This window comes from Rhipicephalus sanguineus, chromosome 5 (assembly GCF_013339695.2).
Source record: "Rhipicephalus sanguineus isolate Rsan-2018 chromosome 5, BIME_Rsan_1.4, whole genome shotgun sequence".
NCBI lineage: Eukaryota > Metazoa > Arthropoda > Arachnida > Ixodida > Ixodidae > Rhipicephalus > Rhipicephalus sanguineus.
This window is the reverse complement of record NC_051180.1, coordinates 54,074,100-54,094,476: the sequence shown is the minus strand read 5'-3', so window position 1 is coordinate 54,094,476 and position 20,377 is coordinate 54,074,100. Positions and strand designations below refer to the sequence as shown.

The window sequence follows — 20,377 nt, the reverse complement described above, 5'->3', positions numbered from 1 at the left end:
TCGTTGAACCACGTTGAACAGATAAATAAAAATAACATTAACATGCAGACTAAAATATTTTTAATTTCAAACCTTATATTACTTGCAAAATTATAATGCGATAGTTTTGCTGAAGCAAAGTAAATTACAAGGCTGTCAAGCGATTGAAGAAGTGTGTTGAACACGGCTGCGAAGCCTCGGCTTAACTAAACGAAGACGTCTCCCAGAATGCATCGCTTCATTTAAATCGATCGGCAGCTGCTTTGCAAAATGGCTGACCAAAACACGAAAGCTAAGGTTGATCTGGGACTTCTCGAAGAAGATGACGAGTTTGAGGAGTTTCCTACTGAAGGTGAGCCCTACGTTAGGATGTGAAACACAAGAAAATGTTTCCGTGTTCTCACGCGGGATCACACTGATATACCGCTCAATATCTGGCAGTACCATTTCGCTTTGTCACGCTGTCCGTGTGCGCCGTGCTACGTTTTGTCAAAACGTCCTTTAACAGACTTGGTGTCGTAGAGGACTGGACCATTGTTTGGAAAGTAAGAGACGTAATTTGTGAAACTGTGACGTAGAGAAAGAACGGGTGGTTGAATCGCCTGCAGAGTTAACCTACCATCGTTAAGCCGACGTTCAGCTAGACAATCGCTTGCTTGTCTTGCGTTAGGAAATCCTCGATCTGTGTTAGCGCTGAAGCGTCAGCCTTTATTTTTAGAATCTGCAATCATGATTACAACTTCCCTATGCAGATTTGTTAATAAGGTCTTAAGCTGTGCCTCAACAAATTCTACGAAAGAGCGTTCTTATTTGCTAAAGACGAGCATTGGCGATGACGAGGCTGAAATTCTCGTTGATCTTGTTTTCTAAACAATGTCAGATGAATGAAGGCAAGCCAGTAATAGCTTTCATCGTCGTCTCATTCTGGCGAAATTATACTTTGCTTGCAGAGTGGACGGCGAAAGCCGAAGACTCCCAAGATGTGAACGTCTGGGAAGACAACTGGGATGACGACAACATTGAAGACGACTTCAGTCAGCAACTCAGGTACGTTAGCGCGACGAAATGCGGTGTAGGTTCTCCGCACGCTTATTTTGTGTGTTAACGGATTCTAACACATTGCAGAGCGGAACTTGAGAAACAGGGCTTCAAGGTCGACGGAACAGGAGAGCCAATCAAGACATGAGTGCAGGCCTCTGGAAGTTTAAGCGCACGTGTCATCTGAAGATTTACCCCCCTCCCATCCAACCCTGAAGATTTGATTTGACATTTTCTTTTTCCTCGCTTTCTGTATGCTGTGATAAAATAAACCTTCTTCCTGAGATGGCTGTGCTGTGATGAAGAGTACCCATACATTACTAGCTTTATTTCTAGCTCTTCAGAGTAATGCCAATATTTGATATTTTAGTCAATGTGGTAATGCTTTCTTCTGTAATGACTAGGCCACTGTAACAATGGCAGTAGGTGGTTGTGACTCTTGATGTGACTCCTTATGTTCACGGCGCTCCATGCGCAGTAATTTTTCGATTTATTTTAGTGCGGAGGCAGCGGTGTCATCTTAAAAGCATGGTAGCTGGGATACTAATGTATTTTCCTTTTTGGTTATTTGCAGCGTGCATATGTCTCCATCTCGTACTGTTGTTACACAGGCATGCTAAACACAGTCACGCTGCATGTAACCGTGCTTAAACCGACTCGAAGTTTTATTGTAGGATACTGACTACAAGAGAATGCCATTTTTTCCCCCTGTGCTAATGCTTTGATTTAATAATAGGTCTTCTTCAGCTTCGCTATGTCTGTAGATATCATTAACAATATTCTTGCTGCTCATTAACAGGACATTGAAGGGAAATGTTAAATTTACTAATGTGATACTGGATCGGCGCTTCTACGTGTCCAGAGTGCTGAATCTACTTGTAGAGGCGCCTTTGCATGGCCGGACTCACAGGTAGCCAGCTTTCAGCGCAAAGTACTGTTATGCCAGGGCTCCCAACCCAAACTTCCTTGCTTTGACAAGACATTCAAGCTGGGAGAACGTCTGACGCAACCAGCGTCAACATCGATAGACTGTCTGATGCAATCAGCGTCAACACCAGCTGATGCAACGAGGCCAGAGTCTCATGCAACCCCCCGCAACTCCTGCGATGCGTATGACGCAACCGACGGAAATTTCTCGCGCAACGTGCGGCAAGCCCTCTCCTCTACGGGTCCGATTCCAGCCAGCGACCAACGGCGGTACCTTATTGGAGGCTTCGAACTACTGGCTGATGCAAGCGATCGCCCAGGGCTATAAAAGAACCAAGCTGCGCGGAGAGAGGGTCAGCGAGCGAAGAAATCCCGGGTCGTCGTCGCACCTCTGTGCGAGCCCAACAAGCTGTCGGCCCCAGTGCCGAATATGTAACGCCTCTGTTTATATGTACATACGTACATAAACTTTGCCTTAACTCACCGTCGCCTTGTCCGCTCCGTCTATCAGCTCTGCGCAGATGCAGCCACAAGCTGAGACACCCCATACCCAACAGTGCACACAACAAACGGGAATGAAAAAACAGTGCGCACAACAAACGGAAACGAAAAAAAGAAAATGATGGAAACAGGCTCAAATAATATCTAAGAAACTTATTTTGCTCTATGTTTGTTTGCACGCTTGTTGTGGTCTAGCTATGTCACGGTCGTTGCATCCGCATAAAAGTGTAACACAAAATGCAGTATTCTTCGCGCAAAAGTCACCGAGGAATGGCATTTTTTTTAGGCAAATGGAGATTATACACAGAACAGGTGAAGACAAACGTGGAAGGGGAACTAAAGTGAAACAATAAATTAGTTTAGACTGATAAATTATACTATGAAAACTCCAATGTCGTTAATTTCACCATCATAGGTTTATCAATAGAGAAAAAAATCAAGGTAAAAGTTTCATTTTTAAATTTCGCGCCGAAATTGCCGCTAGTGACGTCAAAATCTATCATGTCACGATGTTTGGTGCGGGAGCTTCAAGGTGGCGTCGCCACCCTCATTTTCTTTTTGCGCGTTTTCCCGCTTAATAATCGTCTTTTCGCATCAAGCGCAGTGTTTTTGGTATCGTGAAATAGTAAAAACCATTTTTCTCTTTAGTGTCTTGCGCGTGCGTCACACCTACAGTGTACAACACTGTAGTCACACCCAAGGAGGTTCTATAGAACTGTAATAGAACCTCTGGAGTGGCAGTCCCGGCCGCCGCCAACGGGAGCAAGTGAAGCCGCCGGCGGCCATGTAGCTAGAGGAAAAACAGGGCGCGACCGCCATAGACGGCAATGGAATACGCGCGGCGCGCGCGTTGGTTTGCAGTCCCACAATCAAAAAATGAGATGGAAACTGCTTTAAACCCACGAACAGTTGCCTCTTCTCGTTTATGAAACAAATTATGTCATACAACCATTGTCAGCTGCAGACTTTCAGAATAATCTGTTGTCGAAGGGGTGCTTCGTATATCGAGCGCGCTGGAACACTGTAATTACATATGTGTTACTAGGAACTGGGTTTTTGTGATTTAACGGCGTCAGTGTTCAAGGGGTAACCACAAGCTACCGTGGAACGCACTTATTCTCTTTACATAAGCACACATCCATCACGCGAACATTTGGCCAGAAGGAGGATTCGCAAGCATTAACCTACGTGGGCGACGTGTGCCATCACGGCAAGCGCAGCGCGCACAGCCTCAAAACGAGGTAGCTCGCCCTCTCAGACTAGACGCATAAAGAAGTAAAGCAGCCGCAGCAGCCGCGTCCTTCGGTGTTTCGGTTTCGGTTTGGTCGGATTTCAAGAGTTACATCTTGCTTTTGCCGCAATTTCTTCTTTTCGTAACTATTTGTGTTGAAGCTACGTCAAGGAGGTAGAAACTAACAGGCTTTTGTAGATGCGCTGGGAAAGCAGGAAACATTGTAGGTACACTGCCAGGCCGTCTGCCCCGTTCTGTCGAAGCAGTATTCTGCGAAGTGAATAGAGCAGAGGTGGTTGGTTGGTTGGTTGTTCCTTGGCAACCTGGCGCAACCCACCGCGGGGGATCGGCCATGAAACGGGCGGCACCTTATTTTAGAGATAAAATTGTTTTACATGGAGCAGAGGTGGTCAGAGCTGGTCGAGCTGGTCACCGTCCTTAGCTCTCTAACAACTTCTTCGAACGCCACGTTCCCAGGTAGAACGCTGCGCGCAGTGTTTTGGAAACATGTAACACGGATAATCACGTCATGGAATGTTGCGTTTGCCAATTCCTCGATAAACATGCATCAAATTCGATATCCATGCACCGGATAAATATGCATGCACGCCGCCAGTCTTGACTTGCAAGAAAACACCAGAAAGCTCGGAATTCTAAGGGCGTTCAGACTTCCTACTCGTACCAATAATGCTCGGTACGTCCAGCTAGACTGCACCCACTTCGTGTATACACTTAAAAAGCACGTACAACGTCGTGTCAGCGAACATTTAAAGCGTAAAATATTCGTCGCTACAACTGTACGCATGTATTACATGTATGCGCACCTTTCAAATTGTTTCCAGTTTAACAGCATGCACGAAAAACAGACAATCGTCAGCGAACGAAATGAGGACACTTACACGTGAAAAGTGATCCCAGGCGTCTTCTTATTGCGATTTGTGCAGCCATAAGCGACGCACGAAGTTACCATGGCCTCGTAAAATGTTTAACTGCTTTACAAAAGCATGCCACCGTCCCCAAAGACAACTGCGACGGCGGGGAAACGGAGCGCACTCCGTCGTCTGCTTCCCAGTTTTTCCTTTTGCAATATGGTGGCGACCGGCTTCACTTATGGGGGCGCCACCTCCACTCCAGAAGAAATAGTATTAAGGCCCATTCGTTTCACCTGCACTTCGTGAACCGGTTCACGGTGGTGCTGCACTCCGGCATTCGTTTCACGAGTTCAACATGGCGGCGTCGGCACCGCGGTATTCGTTTCAAAAAAGTGCAGCCGTCGTGCAAGACCAGTTCACGAATTCCCTGCACTTACTCGTGAGGTAGTGCAGAGTCCGTGCAGCACAAGATGGCGATGGCTGTAACCGCAGCAGACGACGCAGACGACTGCATTCGTGGCTATTTTAACGGTGCCCAAGGAATACTTCAGTGAATGTTTTCCGGTAGTTTGAAATGCCAGGCAGCGTAAGCGGCGGCCACTTTTACGAATCACAACCTGCACAGTTCGCGAGACAGCCGACCGTAGCAGAGGGCTTGCACGACATCTGCACTCTCGTATTCGTTTCGGCATCTCGTTGCTGCTGCACTTTCTGAAACGTTCCCTGCACGACTGCTCGTAATTTATTTGTACATGCAAAACAAACGTCGTCATTTATTTTATTCTGGGACAAATAATAGGTTTGCTGATTGTTCAGACGTAGGCTGCCATCAACGGCCGCAGCCTCATCATCGTCATCATCATCGCTTACGCGGGTTGCGCATAATATGAATGTACTGTAATTGCTGTAATGCTGTAATGAATGGGTGTTCTCTGATATAGTACACTGTACTGATATGAACGAGTGTAGTTGGTGTCCGGTCAGTACGGTCCCTAGAATATCCGTAGTTGGTGTAGTGTAGGTGTAGTCGTTGGTTTGGTTGGTTTGGTGGCGAGTTCAGTTGTTTGATGACATTCGTTTCAGTCTGGGCGTGTTGAACAAAAGCCAATCCAAACTGCTGCAACGCGCAGTGTACAGGCAGACAGTTATATTTATTGGAACGCTATTGTGTTTAGCCAGCGTTTGGCAGCTATGACTGACAAACCACATAATGCCGGCCGAACCTTAAGAGAGGCGGTTGAAAGTGTGACAGAGAGATACGCCGCCCTAGCAGAAGCCTATGGCAGTGAAGTTTCTTGTGTGTTCGACGGATGCTCGTGGACTACGTGCGAGAGTGAAGAACCTTCGACTGTCTGTGGCACCGCAGGCAGCTCACTAAGCACCAAGGAGTGTGCCGTGGCGAAGCCTGGCGCCATCGCAACGCAGATATCAACGCCTGCAGAAGACACCGAGGCCGCCGCTTCACCGCCGTTAGTGACGTCGCAGTGTGCACTCAGTCTCACGTCAGGGACGCCAGTGCCTATCACCGACAGCGACAACATGACATCGCAGAAGCCACACTCTGGGCCCGATCTCCGCAACGTACCTCCGTGCCCTTTGGGACTGTGGCGCAAGAAAGCACCGGAATATCGCCCCCACGACAAGCTCCGGCGAATACTGGGCGAGGAACAGTGGCACAGCCTGTTTTCTGGAAATTCTGGAAACTAGTCTTAACATCTCCCTTAGCGGCTAATTGGGCAAACTTCAAGCGGACTTGTAAGACCTCTGACGACGCTGAATAGCCATCGCTATTCCCCGTGAACTTACTCTTAAGAATATCTATTTCTATGCGCCAATTGCAAACTATCCCTTTTTACCTTAAATCGGTTTGCAAGGGGCGCAACGACGATTAAGCGATGCCTGAGCACATTTTAAGTTTGTGATGCTCGAATGGGAAAACAATGTACACATCTTTGACGCCAAAGCCAGAATGTTCTTCATTGTCAAGTTCTTGTGCAATGATGCCAGCACAAATGCATGACATACATGACGCTGGTGAAGCTTTTGTGACACTCGAATATGTGAAGTATGCATGTCTGATGCTACAGCCAATGTTTTCGGCTATTAAGTTTATGTACGTTGCCTGCAAATATATGTATGTATCGGACAGACCTCAGGATATGTTTGCACAAAGGGAACAAAATGAGAAACAGTGCAAAGACGACCACATGAGCTTTTTATTTTGAGTATCTTTTGGCCAGATTACAAAGATGTTTTGTAGTGCTCGTAAAATATATAGGCCCTCACTTCACATACATTTGTTTTATGATGAGTAGAATGTGTCTGTACATTTGAATGAAGTAAGTACATGGGCAGTAACTGGTCTTACTCAAACGTTATCACACACAGTGGCAGAATAAAATGAAAGAAAAGTTTATTGCAAAGCACTCATTATTTGTCAAATCGTCAGTCCGCAAACAAAGCGTACCAAGCAAACAACATGGGGCCCTAACATAATTTACAAAAGTGCTTCTTCCTTCACCATGCACGAGAAATTGAGCATATGATACACTAACAGCCTCTTTACAACAAACAGATCACACGATGCATGTTGTTCCAACATATGTACAGCACCAACACCCTCTCAAAGCTTATAGAAACACCTTTACACTGAGCTTATATACATGCAAAGTCGTGCAAAGCGACTGCAATACATGAAAAAACAATACAGCACACCGAGTGAGTTAAACTGCTAAAATACAGTGACCGGTTTGTACACTGACTCTGTTGTGCACACCAATGAAGTATCAACAGCAATAACCTACACTATTTGTGCAAAACATGATTCCGTGTACCACTACGTACATCCATCCTGTGTAACAAGCTTACATGAGGAAAATTGCATGTAAAGGGGGATTACAGTCGTGTGATGACAAGGAGGTGATCGGGGGTCGGTCTTTATACATGAGAACACGGTTTGTTTCGCCACCAGACATCGCTGCAAATGAGGCGGGACAAGGGTATCTACAATGCAAATGACGCATAGAGTACGATCGGCTGGAGAGGTGTGTTGACTAGATGTACAGGCTCTTACATGCAACAGGAGTTGAAACGCATTAGCTTTTGCACCGTCTTGTAACCTTAATGTGAGGCTATACAGTAAGTGAACGACACATTTTTTGAGGTCTGGTGAAAAGTTTTGAAGGGAGAACCCTTTGTGTTCACCACAAAGGCAAGCACCTTCTTTCATCAACGACCATCATATCCAAAACAGCTGCTTGTGTTTATGTGGGGGGAGGCAGCACAATACTGCTACACACTGGTAGCTTAAGCGAGACATTCCAAGCCAGCGTTACCACTACAACAATACTTCCAATGAAAGAGGACTTAGAGTTGACACTATACTTGATGTGCCAGCTGCTTTTGGCGACTCTATTGATTTAACAAACACAGAGGAAAGAAATATCACCAATTTCTACGACTTCTAACTTTATCAAACTGTACAGTGGCTCTTAGTGGCATAACAGGACAGTTCAAACTTCTTCAAACTTATCCTATAATGAACCAACTTGGAAAATTCTCTTGATAAAATGCTGCCTAGACAGCCTTGCTGCTTCCAGTTCGTAACAAAAATTTAATGGAGTGAGCACGACTGTATGCATTGGAACACTAATGAAGTCACTGTTAGAAATTCAGGTGAAGCCTTTTGCATGCGCACTGACAAGCTGCAATGAAAAAACACATGCATCGATAAATACTCATTGTTAATTCAGTATCGCCACTTCCTCAAATTTTCCACTAGCTCTAGCAGATATTAGGTTGCTTTAGTTGTGCAAACCTACCTTAACCACACCTATATATTAGAAGTGCAAAATACTCAAGAAACTCTGTAGGATTTTGAACACCATGTTTTCTTGGCCATTCTACGCAAAAGAAAAGTATCTGCATTAACTTTCAGTTTTTGATATTGGCAACACAAGCATTGCAACAATATGTAAGTTCATGGAACCTTTCAGACAAGCTTGGCAGGATGAAACGCACTGCACTTCAAATGCATTTAATAAGCATTTCCCACACTACACATGCCGGTTCTGTACCATAGGATATTTACACACCGTATACGCACATTTTTAGCACTTGCGGTTCTTTTATGATGTGCACTTGATGCTAAGTTGACAGAAGACTCCTCAAAACTGTTGCGCGTGAAAGACGTAGACAGGAAACACAAAAAGACAAGCACGGAGTGTATTTTTGTTCCCTGTCTACGTCTTTCACGCGCAACAGTTTACAAGGATGACAAACCAACAAGCCCAAGTCGACACCCTTCACAAGACTCCTATGTTACATAGTCAGGTCCAAAAGTAACAAATTTGTAGTTGCTGTAGAAAAGTTTGTTAGAGAATTTTACTCGGCTGACATATGCATGTTTCGGCAATTTTTCTGAAAAGTTTTGGTGGATGGCATGTTATCAGTAAGAATCTACAAACAGAATAGTGCAGGAAAGTTGACCATTAATTATGGGGGGGGGGGGGGCTGCTGCTAGTGATGCACTACTATCGGCTAATTGACTATCGATAGCATCAATAATTTTTGTTGAACTATCCATAGTGCAAAGAAACTATCGATAGCACTGTCGGAAGTATTACTGCCAACATTACTACCAATAGTGCTGTGAATAGTTATGCTGTTGCTGGCCGGCGATATTGCCAAAAGTAATTTGCAATAGCCCACTATCAGTGATACTGTGTTTACTTAACTTATGAGCAATATTTTGGCAAAATAAAAATGATTTCAGCAGTGAAAACGCAGGAATATGGCCCCATCAATAAATTCAAATTAAAAAATAACCACTTACACCTTACAATGAACAAACCTAGTTCTTGTCATTTTGAAATCAGAGAATGCAATATAAATTTGAAGCCGGACAGTAACATCAAATGTAACAATCTCGTTTCCTGTAAACATGAATAAATCAATTTAATTGTCATCAGCCAAGAACTATGATAAAGGAGCGCAAGCATGTAGACTTCCTTGCCTTTCAGCCTGCTCCTCCTGTTCCACACACTTGGGGAACAAGTTTATGCTGCAATGAGCTCGTGTGGTTGATTTTATCAGATCGGTAGTGCTATCAAACTTATTATTGATAGCGCTATTGATAGTTCTTTTTGCCATTGATAGTTCAATAGTGACTGAACTAACGATAGTACCATCAATAGTTCTACATCACTAGTGCCTGCTCATTAGTCTGAGATTCCACCTATGCCTGCTTGTAGTAGTCACTGTCTTATTGAGCCACACGTTATGGCATGTCATCACTATGGCCTGCCAATGTTGCTGCCATCTGATGTTTTTATAAGGCTGTAGCAAATTGCAAAATACGAGATAAATGGGATGTCATTTAAGATAACGAAAACATGGTGCGATGACACCGAGACTGCACCTTTCTTCCGTCACTGCCGAGGTATTCGTTGGTACACTTCCGAATGACGAATTTCGCCGTTCCAAATCACAACCGGCGTATTCTGTAGTGTATCCGTAAGACTAAACACAAACGGGACAAAGTTCGGTGTTGTTTCTGCTACGGCACGACAGTTGTCAAAGTTGACTGATTCTATTCTCTTCGCGTAGTGCTAGACGGACGTGTGCAAATGATGAATTCACCGGTGTGTGATGCCTTACGCTTGACTCAAATCTGTGTACGTGCACACGATACACGCCGAGTTCATAAAATCTACTCTGAAACAAGGTTATTTTGTTACACAGAAAGGTATACACACTGCTGAAAAAAATTAAGATATAAATGATATAAAATGATATAAAAAAATGATATAAGTTACTCTATATCATGGATTTTACTAAATGTAGGTTTGTTATACTGAGGTTTGACTGCAGTGAATTTCGTTTCACATAATTTTCCTTAACGGATTCACTAGAATCTTTAACGGACACCAGTTAAACTTCAATGCCCTTCTACGTTACATTTTTTTTAAAAGCAAAAGATAATGCTGCCAACTGCCATGACACACCGCAGTGGACATTATGCCGTAGGAAAGGTGAAAATTATGTGATTGAGAAAGCAGGCGCATACGTTAAGAAAGAAAAGAGCGCAAAAAACAGAAACTGACGGATGGGTAGAACACGCAGAGAGATTATAAATATGTACACGAGGGGCCACACACACAAGATTTGCCTGCCTAAAACATCTGTCATACACATCATAAGAGCTACCCGCTTCACAAATCAAGACAGAAAAAACAGTAACAATTATGACGTTGAACCTAGGATCCAGCTGTCCATTTATGCTTACCTGTACACTCATAGAAAGCAAGCTTTGAATGGTATGCTTGCCGACAACTTCTGCTAGCTGTGAAAGGAAAGCAAACGATGGATGTGTCAACCTGAGAACACTGAAATTCATAACAGATCTCAGAGACATGACGAACTAGAGGTTTTGTGCATTTCTTGTTTTGCCCTGAGTGATAAGCAAGAGTTTATTAACCTGATTTACCTGTAGACACAGCACACTAGAAGCAACTAAACTTGGTATAGGAGACGCTGAAAATCAGCACATCAGACAATGGTGACAGTTTCAGAAATTTTGCTATTGCGGGTGTCATGAGCTGCAGGCAAACGAGTGGATCTGTTTGAAGCATGCACCCCTCTGTTAAAGGTCATATTATAACTACTGCCACCTCAGGCTGTTAACGATGCCACTTTGCACGTGTTACAACTAAATCAATGGCTTTACGGTATAATCGTACTCATAAAAACTGTTCCACAAGTCTACTCGGTGTTTCATGAACTAGTTAATTTGATGTCATGATGTCCGAAACTGAGAAATGATTCCACGTAAAAGCCCAAGATAACGGCATCTATGAATAAAAGACAAAATAGTCACCTATATGGTGCGTTCTACAGCGAAGCATTTTTGTTAGCAAAACATTTATTCACGAGCAATTAAACTTGTATTTTCTAATAAAAAAAACGATTACTTTTTTTAACACTAAAGTACATTATGTGTAAAGAAGTGTAGCGTCACCAAACATATTTTCTACTTGTTTTTCTAAAGGGACCTGAAATGGTTTTGACAATTTCCTACAAACCTATTGAGCTGGTAGTGGAGGTCATTTGGATAATCAACGGACCAGCTTAAGTGCTGTGAGTAAAGTATGCAATTTATTATAGGGTTTTTCAACATATCCAAGTTTTAAATGATGCAGCATTGCTCTGGGACGTCACTAGCATGACTGATCTGACAGGCCTCTCAGAGTCTGTACAGGGAGAGCAAGCGGCCTGGTTAGTGGTGGTATCTGGTGGAGCAGAGATCAACCAGAAAAACATGGAGTGTGGTGTCTGCAATCTACCATGTGCCTGCAGTGGATTGCAAAAGCAAAACTTAGCCCTGACCGCTTGGCGAAGAAGTTGAGGGGCAAAAGTACGGCTCTGGAAGAGGGTAACCATTCATCGCCTGTAACTTCCTCGATACTAAGTGCTTCACTTAAATTACGGCACAAATGATTAGCTCTAGGTGTAGCCTAATCGCTTACATAATTTCAAAAAACCTTTTCAGGCACCCAAGTTCAGATTTGTACTGGATAAGACAGGCTGGGCACATCAAATAGCAATTTTTGTACTGTGATGATGGCTGCCACTCAGCCTGTTGCACTAATTTTCGACCACCGACAAACAGCCACAAGAACAGATAATGGTGGCTGCACATTGTTTATGCCAAGTTGATCACAACTGTTTAAGCCACTGGTTCTCAGCCATGGATGCTTCGGGGACCCCTTGTGGACTAGTGGAAGTGATGAGGGACCCCTTGCAGTGAAAGGGGAAAAAAAGGAGGGGGGGGAGCTGTCATAAATTAACACAACATGCAGCATGAAACAGGTGTCCTTTGTTTTTCCCTGGTAAATAATGGTCAAACTAAAGTGCCATGCCAATTCGATCTCAACAGCTTGCCAATAAGTTGTGCAGTCAGCAGCCACATTCCACCCATTTCTAGCTATCCTTGCTTTTCAAATATGCAAGCCTGGAAAAAGCATATGTCGTAGAAAATTGCAACAAAAGCTTTACAGCCATCTCATGGAGAAGGGAAAGCATAAGTTAGCTCCGCCGCAATGCAAAACCATTATGCGGTGAAGCATACCAAAAGTCTAAAGGTCACGGGACATAGTGTGCCTTAAAAAAAAGGCGTTTTTTGTTTTGTTTTTTGTTTGAGTATGGATTTCGCAGACCCCCTGAAATGGCTTCATAGGACCCCCATTTGAGAACCACTGGTTTAAGCTGACAAGCTACACAAGCTTACACAAGCTGAAGATGGTGCCTTACTTGCCCAAAACTATATGGTTTAGTAATACAGGTTCAGGAGCTGTACCCTCACGTCTTTACTTTCACAGCCAGACAAAAGTTGTCTGAAATTATACCTCAGTTCCATATTATATAAATCAAAACACACTAGGACCCAGTTATAGCTGCTCTCTGCAGATCTGTAGTCAAATCTACGACAACTGAAACACAATAAAGACTGTACAATATGCACAAACGCTTCAAGCCCAACATAACTGTCCCATATCCTTGCAAAAACACAGTGAGCAGAACCAACTTGGATCAATTGAGCAATGAGCAAGTAGCTTTTTGCGATCAAGAATGTTACTTTGGGGACACAGGTTTTGAATCAGCACTGCATGCACACACACACACACATTGTAGAACATATACACACACACGTTTCGTCGGTTGAACTTTTGTGGCTAGGAGCTGTGCCTTTAAATTAGAACACCAAGTAGGAAAACATCAGACATTGTTTCCTTTTTAACAAGTGGCTAAAGAAGCCCCAAAGAGCACACTATGGAACAGACACACAGGAGGAATAAATATAACGCAAAACACTTAACAGAAGAACACCAACAAAGACTTCACCGAAAAGATGAAAGCTATGAAGTAGTAAGTACAGGAGCACCAATGTATGCGCAGTTTCAACACAGCTGCCAATGTGCAACAGACTGGAAAGTCTGTTGAGTGGCTGCCTTCCCAAACTTTCTTTTTTGTTGGGGACCAAGGAAGGTCTAATGTTCATGCATAGGAAAGGTGAGTGGAGGAATAACGTTGGAGAAGGAAGGTGCATGGTGGCCCGAGTGCACAAAGTTGTTATGAGTTGGTGCTGGTGGAGGCGGAGGCGGTAGAATGTGGTTGAACGAATTGTGTAACACGCGGCTCGATGGATAAAAGTGTGTGGATGGCGGCGGCGGTGCAGCACTGGCCCTGCCTTGCTCGCCCGAGCCAATGTCGGGAAAGATGTTGCTCAAATTGAAGTTGGGAACATGCTGCGACGGTGCAACTGCGCAGTTTGAGTAAGGGGCCACTTGCGTGGCCGTCGAAATGCTGGGGCCAGTCATAGATACTACAGATGCGACTGATGACGTCGATGCACTGCCGTGTTGCGTGTTCCTTTGTAAGGGGCTGTGGTGGTGCGAGAAGGAAGTCACAGAGGAGGAGTGAGACGTTGGTGCCCCAGACCCGTTGAGGTTCAGGTTGATGCTGTTCTGCTGGGACTGAGGCCTGAAGAGCGGGTTGTAAGCAGCGCTGCTGATGTTTGCACTCCGCTCGATTTCAGTGCCGGTATGACTGGGCTTTGAGTGCGGTGGTTGCGCAGCCTGCTGCAGCTGCTGGTGCTGCTGCTGTTGATGATGATGTGGCCAAGGCAGTGCCGACGAGGTTGATGTGGACACCGACGGAAGGGAAGGTGCGTGAGGTAGCTTTTGTGAAGGTGCTGGAGGCGGGGGTAATGTTATCAACGCGTGGTTGTGAGATTCGTTTCTGAAATCTGGAAAGTATGGTATGCTGCTCACAGCATTGTGCGATGAGGTATTTGAGGGCTTGCTCTTTTTGGATTTTGATTTAGGCTGCTGCTTTTCAGTGTCGGGACAGCTCGTCTCGGACATCAGGTGCATGCCCTGCTTGTCCCTGCGGCCCCCTTGCTTTTCACTCTCCATGCTTGGTGGAGGAAGTGAAGTACCACATATGGAGTTTGCATTTGTGGCGAACGGGCCGGGGATCAGGTTGTTAACCAGATGCGGTGCTTGCGCGCAATGTTGGGACAGATTGCCAAAGACTGGTGGTGGAGGCGGGGCCAACGGACCAGAGCACTGAGGGCCGAACTCAGACGTCAATGGCAGGAGAGATGCTGAGGAGGCACTTGGAAACAGGCAACCCTGTTGCTGTGATGTAGGCACCTGCATTCCAAAGTGAGATTGTCGGGGGGATGTTGCCTGAAGGCAGCTGGTCGGCACTCGACTTGTTGCTGGAACTTCAGGCCGGGAGGTAGCACACGTACTGAAACTGGGGCTCCGATGACCGAGAGAAAAATTTGGGTACGGATAATTCTGGTGCTGAAACATGTTCTGGTTAGAGCTTGTCTCAGGCTGCATGTGGTGGCTGCGTGATGAGGGAGATTGCGACATGTGTGGCGCCATTGTGTGCAGAGGTGGAGTGTGCAGTGGTGCTGAGGGCAGCATGGGGAAGTCATCCTTGGCTGTGTGGTAAGTATGGATTGGGTATCGGCTTGGAGTTGTTGCCAAGCTGCGCTGCGCGCTGTTGCTAAACTGTGCTGTGTAGCTGCTGTGCACTGTGGTAGGTTGAGGAGGCACGGCTGTTGAAACAGGCAATGCCTGCGACCTGTTGTCTGTTGCCCCCGACACAGTTGTGCTGGCCAAGTGAATCTGTTGAGACGTGCTGGCTGGAAGCTGCCGCTGATGCGAGTGCCCTGTAGTGTGCTGTGTGCTGGTCTGGGGCTGGTAAGAAGGAAGCCTGTTCACAAATCCAGGATGGTTTGAAAAGCTAGGTTCCTTGGCATTTGTTTGGATATCTTTCTTTGGATTGCTAGCCTGTGACTGAATAAGGCTCTCTGCAGAGTAAGAAATTTGAGGGCGTGATGACTGCTGACAGGATGACCTCTGAGTTGTGGGAACCTGGGCACATGAGGGGGGCGTGAGCCGGTAAGAAGATGGCAAGAAGTTCTGTGTCCCAATTAAGGCCTCGGCAGAATAACATGACAATGCAGTGTTACTGCTATTCGGTGTGTTGGTTTGGAGAGTTGGTGTCCTGGTACAAGGTGTGTACTGATCAGGTCGTGGAAACGGAAAAGGAGTGGTCGTCATGTAGGGATTTATGGACATTGGAAACTGCGCAGATGGACTCTTGCTTGGTGTTGCACAACGCCCAGAGTCGCGGACCATACGACATGGCGAAGGGGGCGGCTTGCTGGTCTGGTCCAGAAGAGGCATAGATTCTGGCTCCTTGGGAGTGGCAAAGCCCTGAGCTGTGCTAAAGCCAGGCAGCGAAATGTTGTGCACTTGAGTAGGCGCAGTTACTGCTGATGCTGTTGAAAACTGCAGTCCTTGGCTGTGCATTGGGAGTGTAGGCGGTGCGCTTGAAACAAAACTGTGGCACGATGCCTCCGTGTGCAACTTTGCGGGAGGTGCGCTATGAAGTTGTGGAGATCGAGAGGCATGGTGGCAGTCTTGCTTGCTGCTGGTGCTGCCGGTGTTCCCAATGGTGTGCAACTCCTCTGAATGACTTGGGGGCGTCGGGAAGCTCTCAGACGCAACATAGGTGTATGTGTTGCTCTCCAATGACTCTTTTTTCTTGGTTGAGCTTGAGCTGACCGATACTTGTGCTGCACTGGCTGGAAGGTGTGGTGTTGGTGGAGTGAGGACAAACTGAGATAGGCTACTCGTGCTTTCCACTGTTTTGGCAGTGCTGTTTCCCAATTCATGCTCCAGCTGATCCCCAGGTGACAGTGATGGGAAAGAAAGACCCGGATTCGAGTTGCTGTTGAGAGAACCGTGACCGTCATCTTCAGGTATGCTCAATATTAGGGGCAACTCCTGATCCGATGCTAGACTGTCGGTACTTGAAACGAAGGCTTTGCTATTATCTTCACTGCCTTTGCTGCTGGGTGGAGTGAGTTGGCAGAGTATGGAAGCGGCACAGTCGGGGATCTTAGAGGAGCCCTGGGGCGTGCTGTGGCCATTACTGCTGGCACTGACCGAGACATAACTTTCAGTGAAAGTCGTCGAACTGACGCTCGGAGATATATCAATGTTTTCCTCCATCACTATGGAGTGTAAACTAAGACTGGGCAGTTCATTACGGTCGCTATCAGATGCCTGTACGTCATCTTGCCCTTCTTTTGCAGATAGTGACTGTGCGGCATTTTCCACCGACACTTGGCTAGTAGTAGATGTCGTCTCTGCATCCATTTCTGTTAGCCTTCTATTTTCAAAAATGTTTTTCATCTTGGGTGCCTCTTCAACAGTACTGTTGGCTGGAACAGTTTCGCTGCTACAGACTGCTTCTGCAAGCACAGCCGTCCTTAAACACTGACTTTGGGTAAGGGCGACTGAAGTACTGGGAGGGGAAGATGCTGTGCTGGTGGTCGATGCCTGTGTACTCGTGTCAGTCTCTACGGTGGCAGGGATCGAAACGGCAGGAGCTGTGACCTGATCACTCGAGCTTGCCGACACCGGACTTTTGTTCTTCGGCTTTGCTGCCTGGTTGACCGCTGCTTCCACATTGCCACCACACGAAAAGATAGATTCTGTCGCTTGGGCGAGAATGTCTGCAGCGAGTGGTGAAATGTCTTTGTTGCTTGTGCTACTCACTCCTTCTGTGCTGTGGGCTGAGGCGGTTGCTGTGGTTGATGAACAGGTGGAGGTGTGCGAAGCAGCCTCCTCATCTGACCGTGGTGCGTCTGTGCGTGCCCTCTTGGCTGGTAACTCAGGAGAGGACTTTGATGCTGCCACTTTCTTGCCACCACCACCTTTACGTGCACACGAAGGCTTAACCTGACTAGAGTCTGGCGTCTGTGAAGTCGGCTTGGGCCTGATGCATAGAGGTTGTTTGGATGCTGCGTGGGAACACACTGGCTTTGTCCTTGAACTGTCTGGCACGGCAATACACTTTGACAAGGAAGTTGATGAATGCTGTGGGCAGGAGTGGTGCTGCTTTCTGCAGTTCCCACTTGGCTGTGCTGCAGCAGTGCCCGTCGCAGCTCCACTGGATGAAGGTGTAGATGCCAGCGCTTTATTCTGAACAGATGCGTGCTCCCTGCACATGTAGCTTTGTGTACCGTCACACTGCACCACCTTCGCGAGAGAAGTGCTACAACTGCTCACAGCTGCTGCAGCATTAGCTGCCACCTGACTCCCAAGAGGGTGTGCCGATTGCATAGGTGCACTGACCACTTGCGGTTGCGAGACGACAGGAATGATCTGTCCAGATGGAAGAAGGAACGCTGATGGGACCTGCGGTGCCGGTGCTGTCTGTCCGGCAATCACTGTGGTTCCAGTTCCAAGGGAGAGGAGGGGCTGGTTCATCACCATACCTGCACCCGAGAGGAATGTTGCCGCGTTTTGCTGGACGCCACAGAGCTTGGCAGCCTCCTTCAGCTTGGGGTCACATTGCATCAGGCCACCAAGTGCTGCTGCCGAGTGGGCAAAGTCGTCGGTGCTCTGACCCGTTGCCAAGTGCACCTGGGGTAGCATGTCGGGCCCCGCGAAGGAGACCACCGATCCTGGCGCGCGTGCTCCCATGGCATGCCCCTGAGGATTGAGGATGATGGAAGTGTTCTGGAAGGTCACCACGTTTTGCAGCACGGGGACGCCCTGGTCATTGATCACAAGGATGGGCTGCGAGACGACTCCGCCTGTCGCTCCCGCGGTCACACCGGTAGCTGCGGGTGTGACCGCGGTTAGAGGGTGTTGTTGCTGAAACACCGTGACCGCGGATGGCTGGGCTGTAGACATGACGGGTGCCGATGGAAGTGCCTGAGTTACCAGTGTGCACCCAGGCATCGCGTCCCGTGCACTGCTTGCTGGAGGGGGTGGTGCCGGTGGTACAGTCGATGCCACTGCAGCCTGCGGTGCTTTAGGAGCGAGAGGTTCTGCAGCGGGCCGTGACGACACGGCTGGGGTGCCGTGATGCTGGCACGGTTGCTGCTGTTGCTGCTGCCGCTGAAGAACAGTCTTGACCTCAGTGCAGGCGAGTAAGGCACGTTGCTTGTCAGGAAGGTGCTTCAAGGAATACTTTTTTGGCTTGTGGTCCCAAATCTCTTCAGGCCCACTCGTCAGGGGAATGCCTGCTGTGGTAAGCAGTCTCGCATAGTTGGCATTCAGTTCCTCCAGTTCCCTGATCTGCTTGCGTAAACCAGCAAACACGGTGGCTGTTGAGAAAAATGGGGAAGAAAAAGAAAATGCACACATTAATTGGAGCAATGGGTGATGGTAAGTCTAGGCTTGCTCCTCACTTCTCTATATTTGATCACTGTTGACTATAAAAGCAGCAACCTTCTTTGAGAGGCAGAAAACAGATGGACAGCCTTTGCCAATGCAAAGGCCGTCCATCTGTCTTCTGCCTCTCAAAGAAGGTTGTTGTTTTGTAGCTTAACAATCATCAGTAGCTGAAAAGGACCTAAAGCTTTTCTTAGCAGCATGTGGCTAGATCACTTCCATGTCAACAATCAGATAATTAATAATCTGAGGCTATCATTGGTTAAGAAAAGGCATGTGACCCAACAGATACCAGCAGTGATAATGAGATTTTGTAATCAAGGAGTACAGGAAGAATGCATGAATATTTTAACAAATATAGACTCCACAGATGCCTTATTGTCTCCCCTCCCCGCCCCAGCTTTAAAGGGCTAGTAAACAACCTCACGGTCTGAAAACTGTGATGGAGAAACAACTGTGCACTTGTACGAAGTGAACATCCTGCCGCAAGAACTTTACGAGTGAGTGCTGTAATAAGGAAGTTACAGGGTATAGAACAACCCGCTTTGGCTGGTTTCGGTTTTGCGCTCGTCCTTCCCACCCTTCTCTGGCAGCGGAGAGGGGTAGGAGTAGCCCTTTGTCTTGACTACGCCCACTTCGGCAATGTAACACGATGTCAGCTATTACGTCATCGGTGCGCAGCCAACGACTGGGCAAGGCTTCCTCCACGTGTCAGACACGTCATAGTGGCGCAGGGAGGAAGCGCGGTGCGAAGAGTAGAAGGTAGTGGTGAGGTATGCACCCCTCCCCTAGCGGTAATGTCGTGAGACGCCTCTCCACCTCGGAGGCTTTTGGTTTGGCAATACCGCTTGTCCTGGTAGTCTAGGAGCTCTACAAAACTGCAGAGGGGCAGCACAAGAAACTGAAAATGTGGACTGTGTGGACAAAACTGCATCACCGCAGGCCCAAGGAGCCATTTCGTAGTGCAGAGGACCAATCGACACAGTTGGTGCTGTGTAATGTTGGCCACGGGCAAGATTACGTCACTTCGCATACGAGCAGAATTGGACAGGCACTGGAGAGGGGCATGGGTATTGTTTTTTGAAATGGAGTGGCTGCGCGGTGCTGTGATATTTGCAAAATGTGATCGCCGCGGCCTTCTTCACGAAATAGCGAGCTTGTTTGGGAGGTGTAAAAAAAAAGTCAAGTACTGTTAACTGGCCCTTTAAAAAAAGAAAAAAAGCCATGGCCACGAGAGGAATCAGATAACAAGTAGACAGGATTTCTCCAATTCTATTAACTTCAAGCTTAGAAAAAGCATTTGAATGGTAAGGATCAGGTGCAAGGGTCGGTGGCAAATACTTCGGCAACCTATGGTTTACAGAGTTGTTCAACAACGCTGGGGAAGAAGTGCAACAAATGAAGGAGGACCATCGCTGGGAAAGTGCAAGGGTAAGGCTGAAGACTAATACGAAGCAGACAACAGTAACTTTCAATTACCTGGCAAGAGAACATGAATTCATAATTATCAGTCAGCCTGTATAATCTGTGTAAGGGCACGTTTGTATGGGTCCGTGAGT

At 46.7% G+C, this 20,377-nt stretch overlaps 2 protein-coding genes and 1 long non-coding RNA gene across 3 annotated transcripts in view; 2 read left to right on the top strand and 1 right to left on the bottom strand.

The window, feature by feature from the left end:
* The first annotated feature begins 187 nt into the window (after positions 1-187).
* On the top strand, positions 188-1,301 carry LOC119393630 (26S proteasome complex subunit SEM1). Its single transcript, XM_037660738.2, has 3 exons — positions 188-331; positions 930-1,026; positions 1,105-1,301. Exons 1-3 carry the CDS (start codon positions 250-252, stop codon positions 1,163-1,165), a joined length of 240 nt encoding a protein of 79 aa, XP_037516666.1. The 5' UTR covers positions 188-249; the 3' UTR covers positions 1,166-1,301.
* A 4,134-nt stretch (positions 1,302-5,435) lies between these two features.
* LOC125758720 (uncharacterized) lies at positions 5,436-6,920 on the top strand. The gene is made up of 2 exons (XR_007416350.1): positions 5,436-5,677; positions 5,728-6,920. It is a non-coding gene; the product is annotated as an uncharacterized LOC125758720 (long non-coding RNA).
* LOC119393628 (basic helix-loop-helix domain-containing protein USF3) overlaps positions 6,751-20,377 on the bottom strand; it is a 26,701-nt gene continuing 13,074 nt past the window's right edge. Inside the window, exon 5 of the mRNA XM_037660735.2 lies at positions 6,751-18,751. Within this exon, the coding sequence (XP_037516663.1) occupies positions 13,596-18,751 (5,156 nt within the window). The 3' untranslated portion in view covers positions 6,751-13,595. The remainder of the gene's footprint in view (positions 18,752-20,377) is intronic.

Coding starts and splice junctions, on each gene's coding strand:
- LOC119393630 (XM_037660738.2), top strand. CDS start 250: ATGGCTGACCAAAACACGAAAGCTAAGGTTGATCTGGGACTTCTCGAA. Junction 332..929: donor TGAGGAGTTTCCTACTGAAG/GTGAGCCCTACG, acceptor CTTTGCTTGCAG/AGTGGACGGCGAAAGCCGAA. Junction 1,027..1,104: donor GACTTCAGTCAGCAACTCAG/GTACGTTAGCGC, acceptor AACACATTGCAG/AGCGGAACTTGAGAAACAGG.